This window comes from Aphelocoma coerulescens, assembly GCF_041296385.1.
Source record: "Aphelocoma coerulescens isolate FSJ_1873_10779 chromosome Z unlocalized genomic scaffold, UR_Acoe_1.0 ChrZ, whole genome shotgun sequence".
Lineage (NCBI taxonomy): Eukaryota > Metazoa > Chordata > Aves > Passeriformes > Corvidae > Aphelocoma > Aphelocoma coerulescens.
In genome coordinates this window covers 33590056-33610727 of record NW_027184085.1, presented here as the reverse complement: position 1 = coordinate 33610727, position 20672 = coordinate 33590056, and the positions used below count along the sequence as shown (strand labels likewise).

Below are 20672 nucleotides of genomic sequence, written 5' to 3'. Positions count from 1 at the left end.
CAGAAGCATAAATACCTACTGAAATGTAAGAAAGAGATATTGGGTGCCTCTGCCACACTGGCCTCTCTGTCCATATCCAATTCCCTGATGGTTTTGTAAGCCCTGCTAATGCATGTCAGGAATTTCCTTTTGTTTTTTACTGAACTGGTCCCATCACTAGGATGGTGCCATCTGGGATCCAGATATTGTTTTCCCTCTCCCCCTCACTCTGCCACTCACTCCAGCACCCTCCTCCCCCTCTTTTTTTTTTTTTATGGCTAGCACCAGGGTTATTTATGGCAGTATGTTAAAAGCTGGATATGGTGTTAACATATAAAAGCATTTTTCAAGAGTTAAGAGACAGAAATCTCTTAAGAAACCCTCCATCACTCATAAACCCAATCTCATTATACATAGAAAACCCCATGCTTTTTTAATCATGACTTCTATTCTTTCTGGCTCTGGCTGTCACACTGTGCTGGTGTAATGAATTCTAGCAGAAGAGGTCAGACAGAAAGATAATGTGGCTCCTTCCTCAGATAACATTTCTAATGCCGGGTGAATGGTCACTTCAGGGAGGGACAGCAGTAGGAGAACAACGTGTACCTCAACACAGGCCAGCAAGGCCTTCTCACCTTACACATTTGTCCTGACAAAGATTACAAGACTTTGTTACCTACATGGAATATTTCATAGTAGTTCTGTCAGCAGTTAATGTTTAACTGATCCCATTTAGGGGTGCAACAGGTCAGAGAACACAAACATAACTATTCCCTCTAGACTTGAAGTGGCTGAATTGGTTGTGATTAATTCTTTGAGCAGCAGAACCAATGAAGAAGTATTTAACATGGATTTACATTTGAAGGCTGACTGCCCAAGTGGATTCTCTGCTCTCTTTTAAGGTCTGAACTCCCTTAAAAACCTTTCCTTCAATTGGGGAATTCTAGGGCGTCAGTTTTCTACTCAGTTGTTTAGTTCAGTGGCACATGTGGAAAACACTTCCACTGAATTTCCTGAAGAATATCAACCAAGTTTGACAGAGAAGTAAAATTCTCTGTGATAATTTCATACCTCTGTCAGAATCAGTTAATAGTAATAAATTCAGACATTACTGAGGGGAGAGGAAGGCAACTGACAGATAGACATATACAGACAAAATTCAACTGTAAGGCTTGCTTGCATTAGAAATTCCTGAAGATATAAATAATGGAAAGCACTATACACAGATGGAATAAAATTGCAGCATCTGGTACTCTGGCAGCACATATCTGAATGATCACAAATTACAGGTGGAAGGATAGGATATGAGAAATACTGTAGCTTTATGAATCACAGTGTGCAGTTTCATAACAAAAATCCTAATCAATAGAAATTTACAAAAATCAGAAGACAGCAATACAGAGATTCACAAATGTGAGGACTCAATTCATAGAAGAAATATGCTGAAAATTTTCAGTTTTGGCTTTTAAACTTCTAATCAAACATAAACTTTGAGAAGGACAATAGAATTGCTTATAGATGATTGTTTTCTCTGCCCAAAGAGTGATAAGGGAGAAAGGGTCACAGTGGTTGGGGAGGAATGGTCTATTGGCTACAAAGAACAGTCTGTAGAGGAGAATAGGGGCAGTCAGGGACTTGGTGGCATAACGAAGTTTGGCAAGAGCCTCAGATGAAGTGGGGGAAAACAATGAATCCTTGCTGATGTCTGCCCAAGTGGAGTACTGAAATTGGTAATTACTGCACCAACACAGAGTGAATAGGAAAATCATATAAGCATAGCTTGTCTGAAGAAACTTCCATTGCTGCAACTTAAACACACTTATGAACACAATGCTGTCTCTTCAGCACCTGGCTTACAATGCCACTGGAGGCCTTCTGCTTTTCCTCCTGCCCCACAGCTGATCACATTTTAGTCCACAGTCAGCAAAATAGCTGACCACATCACACACAGTCTTACACCAGCTCGATCCAACATTAAGAAACTCTCAACTGTTCCAAGCCTCAAATTACCATGTATCTACACTCCAGACTGATCATCCATCAGCCAAAATACGTGGGTGGTAGCCTGACATCTGTCAGGGTGGTGGGCCATGGAGTATTACACTGTGTCTCTGCACAGCTGCAGAAGCACAGGCCAAAAGGGGCGTTATCAGGGAATACACCTTCCTCTTGGTGTGTTTGAAATCCCTACAGAGCTGAATGAAATGATGCTATAAAACTGGCCCCAAAATTGATTGTTCCTTGTATCTTGGTGACTTCTGAATGTTTTGTCTCTTTTTACATTGTTACATACAGCTTTTCAATCTAATAACCAGGACCTAAACTGAATAACTGTGTAAAGCCTGACACTAATGAAAAACAGTATTAATAGTGAGGCACTTGATGCCTTTTCCTCGTCTTAAAATCAAGAGTCATACACGGTTAGAAGGGGAAAAGGGATTTTACCTTGGTATTTATTTTAAGGATCCTTAGTGCACATGTCCAGGTCATATGCATTGAGATGCACCCTGCCTGAGTATCCCCCAAAGATCGGGTATAACATTATAGGTCTTACTAATTAGCATATCAAAGATTCCCAATGAGAGGCTCAAGTGAGCCCCCCTCCCCAAGGAACCTTCCCCTGGATGGTTCTATCTTAGTTTACAGAATGTGTTCTGGAGAGGACCTTGGGGTCTGGGGCACACTGATCTCTGGCTACGAAGCTTCTAGAATGTTTAGTCTCCTAGCTTGACAAACAAGTCCAAGAATGTAGGGAAAAAGCACTAGGAATACAGAAGTTGTAAAAAAGGTATAATGGGGTTATAAAAGAAAAGGCAAAAAATCTTCATGGCATCACCGACACCAATTTTAGGTGGAAGTTCACTGCTTAAGACTCCTGAAACAGATTAGCTACTCTGGAATGATATGCAGATGGATGTTACAGTTTACAAATGGGTATTGCATGGATGTTTCTTCCAGCACAAATTTTCTAAGTTTTTATTTGGTTTTCCTGTCTCATGTCTTATCACCAAAAATCATTCCAAACTAAACACAAGGCATCTCCAAGCTTTGGGAAAGTTTGTGTGAAGACCCTGACTTCGTGCCCTTTATTCTTCCTGTTAGTCAAAACTAATAAAAATCTGTACTTGAACTTATCTTAAGTAGATTTCTCATCAGCCTAAAACAAAGATTAGAAATGCTCCTAGAGTTGTGCCCTGCAGAGAGAAAACAAGTGTACAAAATGTCATGCCATGGCAGACTGAATCTAAGTCTGGACTGTGCCACACTGTATGGGAATGATAGCATCCCCCTGGCATCACTGAAGCCTTGCAGTAGATGCAAGTAGTCTTTGCAGAAAAGGGCCTTTGATGCAGCAGAGCAATGACATAAAGTATGGATGTGTCGTAACTGCACTTGAAAACAATTTGAAGTTCTTAAACCCCTTTCCCTTTAGATCTCTCAAGGACTGTTTTAGTATCACAAATAATATACCCATAAGGTTTTCCAAAATATTTTATTAAAATACACATCATGATAAACAACAGGTTATGCCTATTCTGCAAATCCCTTCTTAATGTTTAAAGCTACATATACCCATATATGTATATATACACACACACATATATATAACTATACTCCTTTTCTACAGTGCAAACAACCTTGTTCACAAAACTGATCAAAAAATTTCTTAGTGTAAGAAATTATTCTGAATAACAGCATATCAGTATTGTTCCTATTTTATGTGTGTTCCCAAGATTTATTTGATAAATGCACACTTAGCTAAGTAATTTAGTATAGGCATGAGAAAAATCACAAGAAAATAAACTGTACTTTGCAAATGAAAAATCAGTACACTTACAAATGTCAAATTTTCTAGGCTTTGACTCTGAATTAATCAACCTATAACATCTATGGAACTCTGGAAGCAGTTAAGGATCTCATTATGCTATATGTGATAGCTGCTACTAATATATATAAGCACATATGAATGTATACATCTATGTACATGTGTGTATAAATGCTTCTGTACACATATATTTGCCTATACATTTATATGTATACATATGGCAGATGGATAATTTTTTTTTATTTTGAAGGACTTAATACGTCTCCAGCTCTCTTGCAATGCTCCAGTTTCAAATGACTTCAATTCAGATTAATCATACCAAAACTGCAATCATATTGCATAACAATGGTTTTTAGTCTAATACATAGTTGCAGTTGCAATAAAAAATGCCACGTGTTTAGACACAAGGAACTGGATATTGATGGAAGCTATGCACAGAGGTTGCAATTATAGCATGCATGTATCACAGTTTCAGACAAAAACATCTAAAACATAATCATAAGAGTATTTTTAATTTCTCAGCCTCATTGCTCCATGCTTCTGTGGTATGTATCACAGGATTCTAGTTTATTTTCTGCTACAATTAATTATTTTATTTTTGCTGTTACTATGCTTTTCCTTGGGGAAAAAGGCAAGAGGGAATCACCACCAGCTGCCTTGTTTTACCTCTTACTTCACAGGGATATTGAGAAAATAAATAAAGCTGCTCTGCTGTGAAGATATAGTGGTAATAGAGAATATATAAATGCATAGGTACATGGACTTTTATTATACTGTTCTTGCAATGACCTTATATAGCGTGTATATTCGCTTAAATTAAATCTCCATTTACCCTCTGGAAATGTCTCTTCACACCCAAGTATGACACAGCCTTTAAGTCCATTGATTTCCACAAGGTTGAGTACATCTTTTACACTCTTACGGAAGCCAAATACATTCAAGAGTCTGTGCTAGTTCTGCGCAAGTCCCAGGTTACCATAAGGAAACACCAGAGAATCACAGAGGGCTTTGGATTGGAAAGGACCTTAGAGATCCTCTAGTTCCCACTCCTTGTGCCGTGGGCATGGACACCTTCCACTAGACCAAATTTCTCCGAGTCCCATCCAACCTTGCCTTGAACACCTCCAGGGAGGGAGTAACCACAGCTTCTCAGAATCACATAATGAGAACCTTTTGTAAGCAAATTTTTGAGACTTACGATGGTTCTTCAGATACGGCTGTTCCTTCCTCCAGCTCTTGAGCCTGCTTGTACCATGGCAACTTTGCTTCCACTGGAAGTTTCTCTATGGAGCAAGCACAAGCACATGAAAATAGGAAGCATGTGGTAATGCTGCTACATGTGCCACCCTCCCTGTGCTCACCAAGCATGCATGTGCCTTCATACACATGGAGGCTGAGCACCAAGAAGAAAAAGAGAAATAAGAACAGAGGGGAGAGAAATAAACTGTTTTGTCACCTGGACTGTAGCACTTACAAGGTTATATGGCCAGATATTTCACTGTTGCAGGTAGAAGGGCTATAGTGTCCTAAAGCCAGACATGGAAACTAAAATCATCACCTTCCAGACTATACAACCGGACTGTAAAAGTAGGCACTTTGGAAAGTATTTTTTTGGAAGGAAACTTGCAAGTGTAACAGCCCTCCATTACACTGTAAAGGCAAAATGTGTAACACACCCGTATTTACTTTTAAATCTTAGAATTTCAGAAGACATGCTGAGCTTGGTTTTGGTAGATTACAAAAATAAAGAAAATCCTGCTTTGATGAGTGATACAACAGAAAAACTATAATTAAATGGCCCAGCTATGCTTTTCAACTCTGTTTATCAGTTCATCAGCTATGTGGATTTAAAAAAATGAGCTTGATACTTTTTCTGTCATTTCTGATGGAAAACAGTGGAGCTGCTTTTCTTCCCCTCCAGGATGTGCACACATGTGTAATGAGCTACTCTGCTCTGGGGAGTGCAGGGCTTTGCAAGCCAAACCCCACTTTCAAAGCAGAGTAGTTGAGCTGAAGGTAGCAGAGCTGTTTTGGCTTTACAGGGATATAAAGCAAGAGCAAATTTGGCACTAAAATTTGAGAAGGAGCTCTGCATTTCAACAGAACGTTCTGGGCTAAGATCAGGGGAAAAAACCCCAAAGGGCAGGGAGACTCAGACCACTGAGGAGAACCAGGCTCAAACCTATTTGTCACTCACAAATCATGTAAGCCTTTTAGGTTTATGTATGGATGGACTTGTACTCGCCAACAGGAGCAGGTTAATGCCATTCAGAATAGTCAGGAACTTTCTGTGACTCTGCTGTGAAAGTGACTCTGTTGTGCAGAACAATGCACAATGCATTTCACATATGCACATGAAATTTGCCATCTCTTAGTTGTATCACAGAGGAATGATGACTTACAATTTGACTGCACAGCTACTGGAACTTTAGTCATGCAAATTTGCTTGGAGCAAGGAGCTGAGGAAAAGAGGGACAGTAATAGAATTACTATGCCTCTATCTTAGAAACAGCTTGCCAAGCTGCTAATCTGACATATTAGTGCCATTTAAGGATGAATGTTTGCCATCACAACTCTTAGTTTAGTCTGTATTTTACTAATCATCCAAAATATGTAGGAAATAGTTCTATTTATATGTTCTACAGTTTGTTTTATGGGTTTTGGAAAGTCACATCTTACTTCTGTGATTTTTTTGGTTAGGTGCAAGTGCTTATAAAAAAGCAAAGTTCTTGTGTAACATAGCCTGTTTTGTGGCTTTTTAAATAATCTCCCTTTTTTTACAGGTGTAGTTAATTATCATCTACACTGTAAAATTTGTTAGAGGATTAGAAATGCTGATGTTGTAACGTATGCTCTGACAGAAAAATGAACAAAAAGCAGTTCTAAGCTAAGGAGAAACTTTTACCCTTGGAGATTAAAGTAAAATCGTTTCTTTCATAAAACACTTCCAGTAAAAACAGTTATATATTACAGAAAGTTGTATTACATGAATATACCTTCTCTATTAAAACTGAAAATCATTACTTAATCTAGTGATATCCTATTTTTTTTCCCACTATTGGTGCAACATAAAGTGACTTAGGGCTTGAATAAACTAAAATGAAATAAATTACATGAGCAATTTGCCTTCTATTTCTTGCAGTGTGTTAAGAGAAGAGAGACTTCCACATTTTTTGCCTTGATGCTTCTGTCAGCTAGGAAGCTGTTTTCTGATTTGTGCTAATCCAGCTGCAGAAAAAAAACCAACCTGGGAATAAAACATTCAACAGATGAGCAGTACTTCATTACCCCTACTGCTCTAAATTTCTAACTCTAATTCTGTGAAATAAAACGGACAAGTTTCTAATCTATAAATAGAATAATTTGTTTTGGATGACACTTCTGGATACCACCTAGTCCAACACTCTTCTGAAAGCACTGTTCAGCCTTCGGTTACATGGATATTCAAGTATTACCTCTTGCGTTATGAAGGAAGAACTGTGAGAGTGTTGCAAAACAAAGTTGAAGAGGAAAACTAAACCCAAGTAAGCCATGCTTTGCATACCCCTTTTCGTTCCATGTGAAAAAATGGAAGAAGGAAGTTAACTCCCTATAATCAGAAATTAATCATGTGTGTGCTGCAAAAGGCAGCATAAAATCTTATCCAGGGTTAAGATTCCATGTTCTTGCAAGGGTGGGCTTCCAGCAAAGAGTAATTTACTTTGCTCCCTGACAAGTCCCATTTCAAGGCACTTCATGACAGATAGAGGTAAGCAAAGCTTTCCTAGCTGGTCTTGCATCCTTCTAAGCAGAAGTCAGTTGTGGGTGGTTTGCAACACAAGATCTGTGTCTTGCTGCATTCTGCTTACACCATACAATGCAGGCAGACTGGATCTTGCATTACCTGTACTCTGGACACCATAAACCTACAGTGCCCCATAAAAACAGCTGACTGAATGAGCCCAAACCCACTGAATAGCTGTATGAGGCTCAGAGTCATGCTAACGCAGTCATAGGCCATTTTTTTTGCCTTTTTTTTTTTTACATCTTGGAAGGTGGACAGAGTAAGCTCATAGTGGCCAGGAAAATACAGTGCAAACATGCTCATTACTTCCCAGAGACCCTGAGCTTCACCCCTCTGGTGCCTGGCAGATACAGTGAATTCTCATGGTCATGATAAACTGGAATCTTGAAACTTGGCAAGTGTGCCTATCTTCAGCCTCTAAGTACAGAAATTAAAGTTAATATTTTACTGTTTCATCTTGGAACAGCACAAGATCCTGGGTCAGTCTTATTTCATAGGGCTTCATAAAAAGTGCTGTTAATAAGTTTCAAGATAAAAATTCTTTTTTTTAAAGGAATTGTTTTCTGCTAATGGTAGAGTGCAAGTCTAGAATGCAAGTTTAGAAAAGTCAAGTCCACCTGAACTGCAGTAGCCCAGGGCTTCCCAAAAATTAGTCAGCATATGGGCACAGAGGTGGTAACCGTAGAGCTGTACACATGCATGGTCCCCTGCATGCCCATACACCTGTGCAAATGGCCAAATACATGTGTCTGCTGCATCTGCTCACTGCCTGTTAATCCAACCCAGTCTCCAGGTCTCTAACACTCCCATCCCTTGAGAACTTCCAAACAAATGCAGAAATATGTTCTCCTTCTTCCAACAAACCATGGTGGCTTTACCCCAGCATTACTCTCTGTTTGAGGCTCAAGCAAGAAAAATATTACTATACAAGTTGTGAATACTCCTTGTTATAAGATGTTTTTGTCCGACAAATTTTGCAGCCTAGATAGTAAGAAGAAGCTCATGATGAGATATGCTCTCTTCTGACCTATTTCATGCCTAAAGTTATGAACAGGCACTTTTGTGATTACAGTTACATTGATTTACCAAAGGCATCGTTTAGATATTTAATTTTAATTTATTTTAAAACACAGGGCAAATTTAGCTCGGATGCAAACAGTGAAACTACAGTCAAATTTATGTTTATGTTGCTTAGTCTGTTGGAGCACAAGCTAACTATGAAAAGCCCAAAGCTTGTAAGAAGAAAGAGGTCAGCACTCATTCCAAGCTGATAGCAGGCAGACAGGAACAGATAGATGCAAAATCGTAACTTGATGCAGCTGTAAACAGTGATGCCAGCAACAAAACAAAATGGTTGAACATGGAAGAGCTCTGAAAAATAATTTGTGAGAAGCATTCTGCCTCATTACCTTTGGGTTTGTAGCAAGGAGTGGGTACAACACATTCTTCTTTTATGTGTGGCTTTGTTTTAGGACTACAGCCTCCTGTATGCATGCCCCTGTGGTCAATGCAAAGGACCACACGGTATCTGAGTCCTTGTCCACAGGTCACAGTGCACTGGATTAAAAAAAAAAAAAAGAAGAAAAAGAAAATGAAAAGGAGAGAAAAAAAATTCACACATAGGAATGGTAAATATAAGGGGAATATGCAACAGAAGCATGTGTACATCAGAGAGCCAAACACGATGCAGAAACACCCAACCTTGAACATAAAGTACTCATAATAATGGGTTATTATGGATAAGGTATAAAACTGACAGAAATTTTTGCCTTTCTGCTCTGAACATTTACTTGATTTGGACATTCGGCCACTGGACTTCCCTTGCAGTGTCACTCTTGCAATGTTGCCTTCTTGGGTTGTAGCCATCTGTCCCATATTGAATATTCTCAGTAACACCTTGTCAGTTTCATTTGGAGCCACTCTGCTTTGCTTGGACAAAGTACTGGGGTTACACTCAGCTGTTTTGGAAAAAAGCACCAAACAGAATGGGAAACTATTGGGCTTTCTTCCCTCAGACACTTTCTTAAGTAGTTTTTTTTTTTTTTAATTTTTAAAATTTATTTTTGCTATAGTTCATCAGCTTTTCCCCCCTGTACACAATGTTTCAAAATTGGTTGCACAGGAGAGGATCAAAACTACCAATCAGCTGGAAGCGCTATGAATATTAACAATATTACTTTGCTCTTGGATTGCAGCTTTCATCTGGAAATCAGCAAACACTTTGCCATAAGTCAACATCTCATCTATAGGTAAGCTAGCCTAGCTTCTAAAGCACAATTGTTGAGAAGCTGGGGTGGTGAGAAACTATATTCAAGATAAGTCTTTATGTACAAAGTCAAAATACTTTACTACTTTTGTGGAAGGACATTTCCAGGACACTGACTTTCATACAGAAGGAAAGGCAAGTCAGGAACAGACAACTACAAGTATCAGAGAGCACAGTCATATACAGATTTATGTGCTTCTTGAAATTTCTCAGCAATTTTGCATTATGGCTGAAATATTGTAATACAGAAATACCATTACATGCTCACTGGTTTTGTTTTGTGCATTTCATTTATATTCCCAGTCTATTATCAGTAGAAGGTCACCAATTAATGTTACAGAGCCGATTTATTTTTCCATCATTCTCCTTGCTCATGTTCATCTTATTAATATATTTTTCCTGAGTGTTTACTTTGCAGTTAGACAAATAGCATAAATTTAAAACAGAGGTGTTGGCAATAAGGAGAGAAAGCAGTAAACATTCCTACTTCCATAAACTCACTACACTATAATTTAAGATATTTTCCCTATGTGGTAAATGCAAAACCAACAAAACTAAGCTGATTACCGGAGACCATTCTTGAGCAAGCCACTTCGGACAGTCAAATATATTGCAGGGCTGGACAACAGGCATCTTTGGCGTATACATGCATTTCCACTCTTCCACAGGGCTGATGTGTCCCTGAATGTCTTCTTCCACACAGGAGACGCTGCGGCTTTGAATGCCCCCTCCGCAGGATGAAGAACAGGCAGTCCAGGGTGTACTTTCCCATCTGGGAAAACAGAGGCATCAGGAAACATTACCCTTGCTGTTCCCACTCCCACCTATATCCCCAAAATGCATAAACTGCCATCTGCAAGATTGGTTGGTTGGTTGTTTTTTTTTTTTTTTTTCCCCCTACCTGATTAACATCAGTAAAAATTAATCATGTATCTATTTTCATAAGTATCCATAGCAGCAAACCATGCTCATGGCTGGTGTCTTTTACATCACAGTTAATAATTTAGAATCTCTCTCCCACTAATCCAACTACTACTACCACAGAAAATCTAAACACTTTTAACTTGTTTGTTTTTTTCTTTTTTAATTGATGGGATTAACATATTTTCATAATTTTGTAATATTCTGAAGAATCTTTGTCACAAATCACAGGAAACTCAAAGTGCTCTGAGTGCTGATGTCCCTTTTGCAGAACATAAAGGGAAAGAGCAGTGCTTTTTCCAAGGAAACAAGCAAGTCAGTAGAGAAAAAAGCAAGAAAGATGAGATTACCAAAAAGAAAATGTGACTATACTAGTTAAGATACATGTCCTCTGATGGGTAAGCCAGATGGACATTGTTTCCTTACAATTAAGGCAGTGAAAGAAGATGAGAAACCATCTTGTCTCTACAAGCGCCATTTGAGAATGTAATGAAAAATGCATATTCTGAAAAGCTATGCATACTTATGAGAATAATAATTCTTTTTAGTGATGCATATGCTATAAGATATGTATTCCTTTATATGTATACATGTCTGTCCATACAAAATAGCCTGTACTGCCTCTCTTATGTTCAAGCCCTTGTCACAGATTGGATGTGGGACCATTCTCATGATCCAGTGTGGCTATTCCTATATATTCCAGTGCATGACTGAGGTACAGAAGTATGTTTTCTGCCTACCTGGAAACATTTCATGAAATAACTTTCTACCCCACAAGGCAAATGTCCTTTTCATAAGGACTTTACAAATACTGTTTGAAGGAACGATTTTGGTCAGAAGATTACATTTTTTTACTTTAAAAAATAGTTTTTGTGGAAAACACCCCACATGTTTCCTCCTTAAGACAAGAAGTAAAAAAAGTGAAGGGTGAGGACTTTCATTCTCTCACTTAAAACAAAGGAAATATTTTTGTTAAGTAACAATAACAGGATCCCCAAGATTGTTGACCAATATGAAAAATGCTTATCTTTCTCTCTAATTTTCCATCATATCCCATATTCTTCTCATCTGCTCCAGGACACCTAGCAATAACCTCATCTGGTTACTGTCTGATAAAAATAATAAAAACCATAAGTACCATAAAAATAAATGTGAAATGGCTTAAATTAATAGCTCTTTATGAGTAGTAAAGCCACTGATTAATTCTATGACTTACTACTAGGAGTGGTGAAACCATTTTTACACCATGCACAGCCATCATGATGTGCTGATCATAAACCACGTATTTCACAAAGATGTAATTTTAGGAATACTTCTACTTAAATATGTTCCCTGTGGCTCTGCTGAACAAGTTTCCCAACATACAGCTAAGGTTTCTCACTCCCACAAACAAGAGGCCCCAAACTGAAAGTCATGAACTGCAAAATTTGCTGAAGCCTGCCTGAGCCATCTTTTCCAAGCCATAAAAACTGATGGCACCAGGGAGTTTCCTGGAGTCTTTGTGACAAGTTTCTAGGTGCCTTAGGCAACCGTTAACAATTTCTAACAGCTTAAATCTAGCAGATAGTTTGGTTCTCATGTTTTGTAAGAAGTAAGAGAGGAAAATTAAGTTTCCCTGTTGCACAGCTCTTAAAGCAGGTGTCACATCTCCTTTCAAGGTATGAAGGCTGCAACATTAGTTGAGGATTTGTGAAAAGAACTGATGGTGCATTAAAAGTTAAATGATACGTTTCCATCTTGGTGATAAAATACAAGGCTGCAGAGTTGCAGTTGGGAAGTCTTGCAAAGATGCCTTCACAGATTTGCGCTGTACTTCTGGAATGTTTATCACTCTCCTCTGTCCCTGTTATTAGGTGCCAGACTCAGGCAGGCAATGCAACCAGACCAGGCCCTCTTTGGTTTGGCTGTTCTTTTTTATTTTGGGGCAGAGGTGGTGCTTTTCATTTGGCTTGGGGATTTTTTATTTGTTTTCTAATCCTATTTAAAAAAATTTATTGTTTTTTAATATTATTTTATTGTTGCTTTTGGGGTTTTTTGTATGTTTGCTTTTCCTAAACTATGCAAGCTCAGAGAAAAGGCATTTTTATCCCACTGACTTGGCCCTGTCTCATGCCAGCCTCATGGTGTGTTCAGTTTCAGCTGCCTCTGGGGTTTGGAGAAGGCACATGTAGCTGTGTCTTCCCTCTCAGGGTGATGGAGAAAGAGTTGAGTCCTGTTCATGGTTCACAGGAGCACATGTGGGAGTGAGGCAGAGAGAGAAGAGGGGGAGTAGCAGCAAAACAGGAGAGACCTCACGTCCCCTCCCCTTCCCTTTTCTCTCTTCTCTCTTATTTTCCCTTCCCTCCTCTCCTCTCCTCTCCTCTCCTCTCCTCTCCTCTCCTCTCCTCTCCTCTCCTCTCCTCTCCTCTCCTCTCCTCTCCTCTCCTCTCCTCTCCTCTCCTCTCCTCTCCTCTCCTCTCCTCTCCTCTCCTCTCCTCTCCTCTCCTCTCCTCTCCTCTCCTCTCCTCTCCTCTCCTCTCCTCTCCTCTCCTCTCCTCTCCTCTCCTCTCCTCTCCTCTCCTCTCCTCTCCTCTCCTCTCCTCTCCTCTCCTCTCCTCTCCTCTCCTCTCCTCTCCTCTCCTCTCCTCTCCTCTCCTCTCCTCTCCTCTCCTCTCCTCTCCTCTCCTCTCCTCTCCTCTCCTCTCCTCTCCTCTCCTCTCCTCTCCTCTCCTCTCCTCTCCTCTCCTCTCCTCTCCTCTCCTCTCCTCTCCTCTCCTCTCCTCTCCTCTCCTCTCCTCTCTTCTCCCTTTTCTTTTCTCTTCTCTTTTCTCTTTCCCTTTCCCTTTCCCTTTCCCTTTCCCTTTCCCTTTCCCTTTCTTTTCCTTTGCTCCCTCTCCCTCTCCCTCTCCCTCTCCCTCTCCCTCTCCCTCTCCCTCTCCCATGCTTTCTGACAACCAGATACCTCAGGGTGTTTTGATTCTTTGCTTTGGATTTTCCTCAGGAGTAAAAAAGCCTCTGTCTAGCTGATGGCTCAAAATGCTTTTCACTTAAATACAGTCCCTCCACTACTAAGTACTGCTGAATCATCTTCTGATATAAAATTTCCTCTGTCCTTTCAATGTTAGTGCCCTTTGTAGACAATTGAAATAAAATCTGTTTTTTTCTAAAAGTTAGAGTGTTAAACCCTGTATTTGTATTTTAGCTTCTATATTCCTCACTAACAGGTTTAACTTTTGAGGCTAGGAGGTATGCGTGTGGAGTTTTTTCTAAATAAAGAACAGAGAAAAGTGTTTTCCAGAAAAAAGGAACTGGATGCAGAGCCATATCACAAATATTTGGTGATAATGACTATGTGCACATGAACATAAGCATTTATCTAGGAAGAGAAAAGCCTAGTCCTAAAGGCACAAATGTTAAAGGGTTTGAACGTGAATGGCAGCCATAATCCTTGGCTGTTAAGTTGTTCTTCTCCTTGTCTTACTCGGAGGTCAGTCCATGATTTGTGGAGTGTGAACACACTGCATTTGCACATTGATGCTGAAAGCTCTCTGCATCAGGCCTCACTATAGTTGGAGGGAGGTTGTTTGCTCACCTGGATGAGACTATCAAGTTGTCTAGAGGGTTCTTTCTGTGATTTCATAGTCCATGACACAATAAATTAATGAAGAAGGAAACACAGCACAATACTTTTGCATGTCCAGGCAGTATTTCAAGACCCAGAGGTTATTATCCTTCACCTATCAAACATTTTTATCACCAACAGTCTTATTCACTACTTTAAGAATAATTACTCATTATTTCCATGAGAATCTTGGGTCTTACAGTAAAGACATTTTAATTGCAAGATAATTAATAATAAGAATCAGGTCTTGATCCTATTCCTGACCCAATCTCCTATTTCTTAGAAAAGCCATTGAATTAATGCCCCCAAGGAAGGCATTAGCATGGGTTTGTAGGATCAGAATGTAACACTAATGTTGTCAAAATCCAAAATCTAACAAATTATAGGCATGCAAGCAGCAGCACGATGGGGATGAGGGAGAGAAAGTCTTGTGGTTCATAACAAAGCCACAGATTATAGTTCTGCTCAGAGAGGAGTAAAGAGCAATAAAAGGAAAATTGTGAGAGAAAAGGGAAAGTGGAATTGAGGAATGGGAGAAAGAAATGGACCCCACACTTAATAAATCTGCATTTCTCCTTCAGACAGATTATAATTTCAGTTCTGCATTGACATAATTTATAACAGGTTAGCACTTGGACATCTCTACATTAATCTGAAAGAGTCCAGAGCAAGAGAAAATCAGCATCTGTTAAATTAGCTTGAGAGCAAAGCAGAAGTATCGAGAAGAATAAAAGAATGAGAAAATGTATCAAGCCTAGCATCTGGTTGACTGTTTTACATACCGAGGAAGGGGATGGTAGAGGTCATAGGGCATGATCTGCTTGTATCCATCACTGTTAGGAACAATAATGCCAACCCTCTGAGTAGAAGGTACACATAATAAAATAAACACTAAATGATTACATTATACAACTTTTGTATTACAATATTGTATTACATTACACAACTTTTTGTATTACAGCATTATAAACCAGCAAAACAAGATATTTTACCTAAGTTGTCATCCCATTTTAAAAATAATATGCTCCCATCCTACTGTTTCTGAGTAACTTAAAGAATAAATCACTGGTTACTACTTTTTCTTATCAACATATTATTGTTTGACAAATAACCAATCTATTGCTTCAAGTGACCCAAATATTATTTTAACTTATGGTGTTATTATCTAGCATCAAAAAGAATGTTTCTATACGTAATACTTTCTTGGGAGCTTGGAACAAAAGTTAATGAGGACAATAGGGAAGCTTCTATCTGCTTCAGAGAACTCTAAATAAAATCCTTTTAAAACTATTATATGGTTGTTTCTGCCCATCGGATAAAACCTCTGCTTTTACAGGGGCCAGGATTAGAAATTTTAGTAATCACAGTGCAAGAATTTAAATTTGCAATTCTTGTCTCTTCATCTTAAGTGAGTCCAGACCTGCCTCTTTATTATTTTTTTTTTTTTTCTGGAAGAAAGGAGGAGTTTGAGAGAAGATTAACATGTCAGGTTGGGTTATTTTTGTTTGTCATAACTGGATGGCTTGCTTTGCTGTACTGTTATTGGTATGGTGCTGCAACGTGACATCTCAAACTTATAGAAGGCAATAGCATAGATCAAAATTAGGAATTATCTGAAACATTATCATGCCAGTTATGTGTGAGATGGATGCCACTTGTCTTGTTGGCAACTACAGGGTCTCACTGAATTCCTAGTCTGAAATTTCATATTTTGTCTGCATTTTTATAATTCTGACTCAGAGTAAATTTAACCATGTTGTCTCTCAGTTACCAGGCATATCTAATAACATCAAACAGATGATGTCAGAACACATCATTTATCACTTTCATCAAAGCCACTTGGGTATTTGGAGGGCACAAGTGGACAGAAAATTTGAAGAGTGAATACCAATTGCATTAAAATAGAAAGTGTGTCTCCATCCAATTATGGAGAGATGAAACTGAATGTCAAGAATAAAGGTGGTTTTCGGGAACCTTTTACAGATGAGAGGTGCTAGGTATGCTGCTGTGGATTTCTGCAAGGGGGAAGGAGCGAAGGAGGGGGAAAGGAGAAAGTATTCTCCATCCCCAGCACAGTTCCCTGAAAAATGCTGTAAGCATTCAAAGGACTCTTGTCAGGCCAGGCCTAAAGGGGTCTATTCTCCTTTCAGTCAACAGGGATTTTATGTGCATAACTTGTCCAAGATAGAAGAATAGATCCCATTGTGTTTCCACAGCAAGGAGTCAGCGCCAGGTCAGTGTGCTGGAATATTCCAGCTAAAGTGCGGGAAGCAGCTGGAGCCCTGGAAATATGTGAGAGGGACTAGACAGCTCCCTCTAAGATCAGGAGCCACTGAAGTCATAGGAACTCTTTCCATGAGTGCCCATATTTGCATCTTTGAAGAGCTGCCTGTCCCCACAAAAATCTAAAAACTTAGGAGAGGTAGTTCTGGCACTGGGACACTTTGGAAAATACAAATGGGTTGGTTAGGGTATGGTCAATGAACAAGTCCTTTTGGACTTAGCTTGATGGGTAGACATCTGGAGAATCTGTAGGAATTGTCTACTAGTATTTTAAGAAGATGGAAGGAAATTTTTTGTGAGGGTTTTTTTGCCCATGCTTTTAGGAATTTGCTGTTTTCCTGACTCTTCTACCACTGCTGCTGAAGTTCCAGTCTGAAGCTGTTTGCACTTTCCAGCTCATCAGCTTGCTGAGAAGTAGTTGGAAAAAAAGGTTAACATAGTGAGTTAAAAAATGAAATAATTACACTATAAAAGCATCTACTGCCTAAAAAAGAAGCAGATTTCAAAACATTTCTCATTCATTGCAGTGAAAAATATTTTCTTTCTAATAAACCTGATCTCTATGCATAAACCAGGTCTACATGCTTTAGAATGCATCATTCCTGAGACTGTTCAGATAGAAATAACTGTACCACATCTAAACACTCCTAGGAATATTAAGTAACATTTACAAAGCACTGGATTAATATTGTAATTGGAAAGGTTTGACCCTCAAAAAATTTTGCATACAAAAATTGCATTTCTGTAAACAGTTTTGAGCTCCACAGAATTACTGACAATGTCTTTGTGCATACGTGAAGGGCTGCCAAAGGTTCTCCTTCTGTAACTGCAAGATAATGAATCACGGCCATAAAATCATCGTAAGGAAAAAGACTCCCACAATACACAATGGTTTAATTTATGACTTTAAAAAAATTGTCTTAAAGATAAAACAGAAGAGCGGATGGTCATAGTATCATTAATGACATCTGCACCTTTCCAGCTAGTCTTGTGCATGTTTTTTTGTATGTGTTCCATAAAAAACCCCCTAAGACTAAGTTGACACTTAAAAAAATCTTAGAGATTACTTTGGGGTATTCTTACTTTTTGATGGGACAAAGTGGTTTAAATTCCATGAATCTATCAGTCCACCATATTTCTATAAATATGATGGAAGAGATCTACTTTATGGGCTTTATTTACTGTACATTACCCAGAAAATGCAAAGGAAATGGTGTGCTAAAGGAGCAGAGGAAATAATTCCTTCACTGAAATATGTGCGAGTAGCTAACACGACTCATTCACAAAGCATCAAGAGATTTGGCAGGAGAAGGAGCACAAAGCAAATTATTTTGCAGAGCTGTTCTGTCTCATACATCTGCAATCTCCCATGCCTTTCAGACCAACAAGTCCTGTCATATATTCTGCACATTGGTTTTTTTAACTCCTGAGGGCTGGCAGTCTCAATCCAGTTGCTCTTCCAAGGCACATATATGGCTGGAATGGGAGCTGCACATGTCAGAGGTGAGAGTGCTGCAACCAGACCTGCCATCTCTACAAACATTCAGCCTTCCCTTAGGACAACTGTCTGCAGCTGCATTCCTTGGAAGACATGTTTGATGAACTCCTCCCCAGCTGCTCCTTTTCCCCCTTAAGCACAGACTTAGCACAGATGACAAGCTCAAATGCCTTTCTCCTCTACCTCCCTGATGACTCCCTCTTTCTGACAAGGCCAGCCCTACCCAGCTCTCTCTCCTGCGTGCTGACAAGTCTTAGGTTGGAGCCTGCTGAGCCAAGCAGGGGCATGGGTGCTAGAACTGGGAGAGGAGCCAGCAGAGAGAAAAGACATCTGCCTCTGAGGTGCCTCAGGGTGGTGTGATGCTGCATGGGGAAAACCTGCAGCTCCTGCGCTGGTGTCCTGCACCCTGCTGTGCCACTGCCCAGCCTCTGCAGGATGCTCAAAAGCTGCTGGCTCACAGCCTTCACTTTTGCTGAGGGCTCGGTTTTGCTGAGGGTATCCTACTCACAACTGCAGGGCTGCCCATGCTCCTGGGTGGCTGCACCCATTACACCTCTGTCCTGATGAGGACTCACATCAAATATAAGAGAAAAGGAAGATTTAATCCTTCACTGAAATCTGTCAGACCTGAGAATAAATGACCTGCATGGCAGGGACTGTGCCATCTAAGCAATGGAATATGTTTAAGATATTATTAGCAATGAAAAAATAATAATGAAATGTTAAAGTAGCTTGGGTTGGCTGCGCTGGATGACACAAAAGTGCTCACCACAAAAGAGAATACTTTAGCATCCAAGCCAGCATCTCTGTGAAAGCCACGATTATCACTGGACAGACAACAATCTTGTGCAAAAGACTAGCACTTTAACACTTTGAATCCTGACACTAAGGCAGTGTGTGTTACTGCACTTCAGTGCTCTCTGAAAATGCCACACTGTGACATTATCTCCTTGTGCTACAGGAACATCTTCTGTGTTGAGAAACAGTTATTGAGGCCCTCAAAGAGATGGTATCTGTTAATGCCTCCCATGTGTTACTCTGTGAATCTATTACTGTTTCCCTTCAGAGCTGGGGTAGATGACATCCACAGTAACACCACAGGTACAGGCAACATTGGTTTCAAAGCCTACTTTTACAGGCAGTGAAACAGTAATTCTCAGGTATTCTACCAGTATGAGTTACCTTTCTGGTTTTTGGATGCTATCAATGTGAATCTCGAAGAACTACTACGTACTTTGTATTTATATGTCCTTTTATATGGTCTTAGTACTTCACAGATTTGCAAAATCCAATGTCTTCTGCTTAAACATTTTAAAATGGAATGTCAGTGGATACTTAAAAAACCAACTTATATATGAAAAAACTGCTGAGAAAGCCACCCTTTTGTGCCGGATTCTGAAAAACCTCTTGCTTTAAACAGAATGTCTGTTTGGCAGGACAATATCTTACCTTTATAAAAAATGTCTTGCATATGGTGCAGAGTATTCAAATTATAAGCAACATATGGTTTAATTAGCATTGCCATAGACTGCTAAAAACTAATCTGTTCACAGTGCTTGAAATAGGTGTTGCCAGCTGAAAGCAGAAAAAGTAATTCCTTCCAGCAGCATGACTATAATGCTTCTAAATATCTCCCTTTTTTATTCAGTTCAATATTTTATGGTGGTTTGGATGAGCAGTGATTGATACAAAGAAGGAATGAGCTGCTATTTTCCACTACTAGGTGTTAATACCTGAATATCCAGTGAAAATCTCTGTAAATGACCATTTACTTGCTGCAGTTTTGGTCTCTTCTAGGACTTAAATAGACTAATTTTCCTGTAAGTTCACATTGGGCAGACATATACCTGTATTTGATGCTCACAGCAGTACATGATATACTTTCCCACCTTATAGCTTGTTATCTGATGCATTCTGGCAGCTCCTTTATGACTTTCTTTCTGTGTTTCATTAATACTTATTGTCCCCTTACAGCTGAATTTGCTTTGCTATTTACTTCTTTTAAGTGCTTGACAAGTGCTTCCTGGCCCACCCTCCCTGCCTGTTCTGACAAAGTTATTTTCTATATGATTTTAAATTACTTTTATCCTGTCCAAAAATTCAAGGTTTCAACTACTTGTCTTGAGAAGAAATGTACCTCTTTAGGCATTAGAATTGTATACTGCTCATCTTTATCCTGCTCTTGAATTCAGGTGACCTTGATTATGACTACCAGAACACTGCCATTGCTATCAGCTTCTTTTCCATCTACAACTCCACTTTCACATCACCAAGTATATTATAGACTTCTCACTAAGGATCACTCTGAATGGTCATAATATCCTGGTGTCTTTTGTATGCTTTCACTTGTACTTCAGTGCTCTTGTTAGATTAGCTGAAAATTTTAACAGCTAAAAAGTACAACTTCATTAAACCTTAAATTTAATTTTATATTTCTTTTTGATGATGCCTACTTCTGCCACCACCCATTATAGATATTTAAATGAGAATGCCAAAAGAAAAACTTGGACAGGA

The 20672-nt window shown here is 39.3% G+C and overlaps 1 protein-coding gene across 2 annotated transcripts in view; it reads right to left on the bottom strand.

Annotated features, from left to right (window-relative positions):
• Window positions 1–20672, bottom strand: part of ADAMTSL1 (ADAMTS like 1) — a 437554-nt gene that overhangs the window by 80432 nt on the left and 336450 nt on the right. For both annotated transcript variants that reach the window (XM_069002429.1, XM_069002428.1), the window contains 4 exons: window positions 15160–15210; window positions 10423–10627; window positions 8999–9146; window positions 5004–5088 (listed from right to left, as the gene is read on the bottom strand). In XM_069002429.1, the coding sequence (XP_068858530.1) occupies window positions 5004–5088; window positions 8999–9146; window positions 10423–10627; window positions 15160–15210 (489 nt within the window). The remainder of the gene's footprint in view (window positions 1–5003; window positions 5089–8998; window positions 9147–10422; window positions 10628–15159; window positions 15211–20672) is intronic.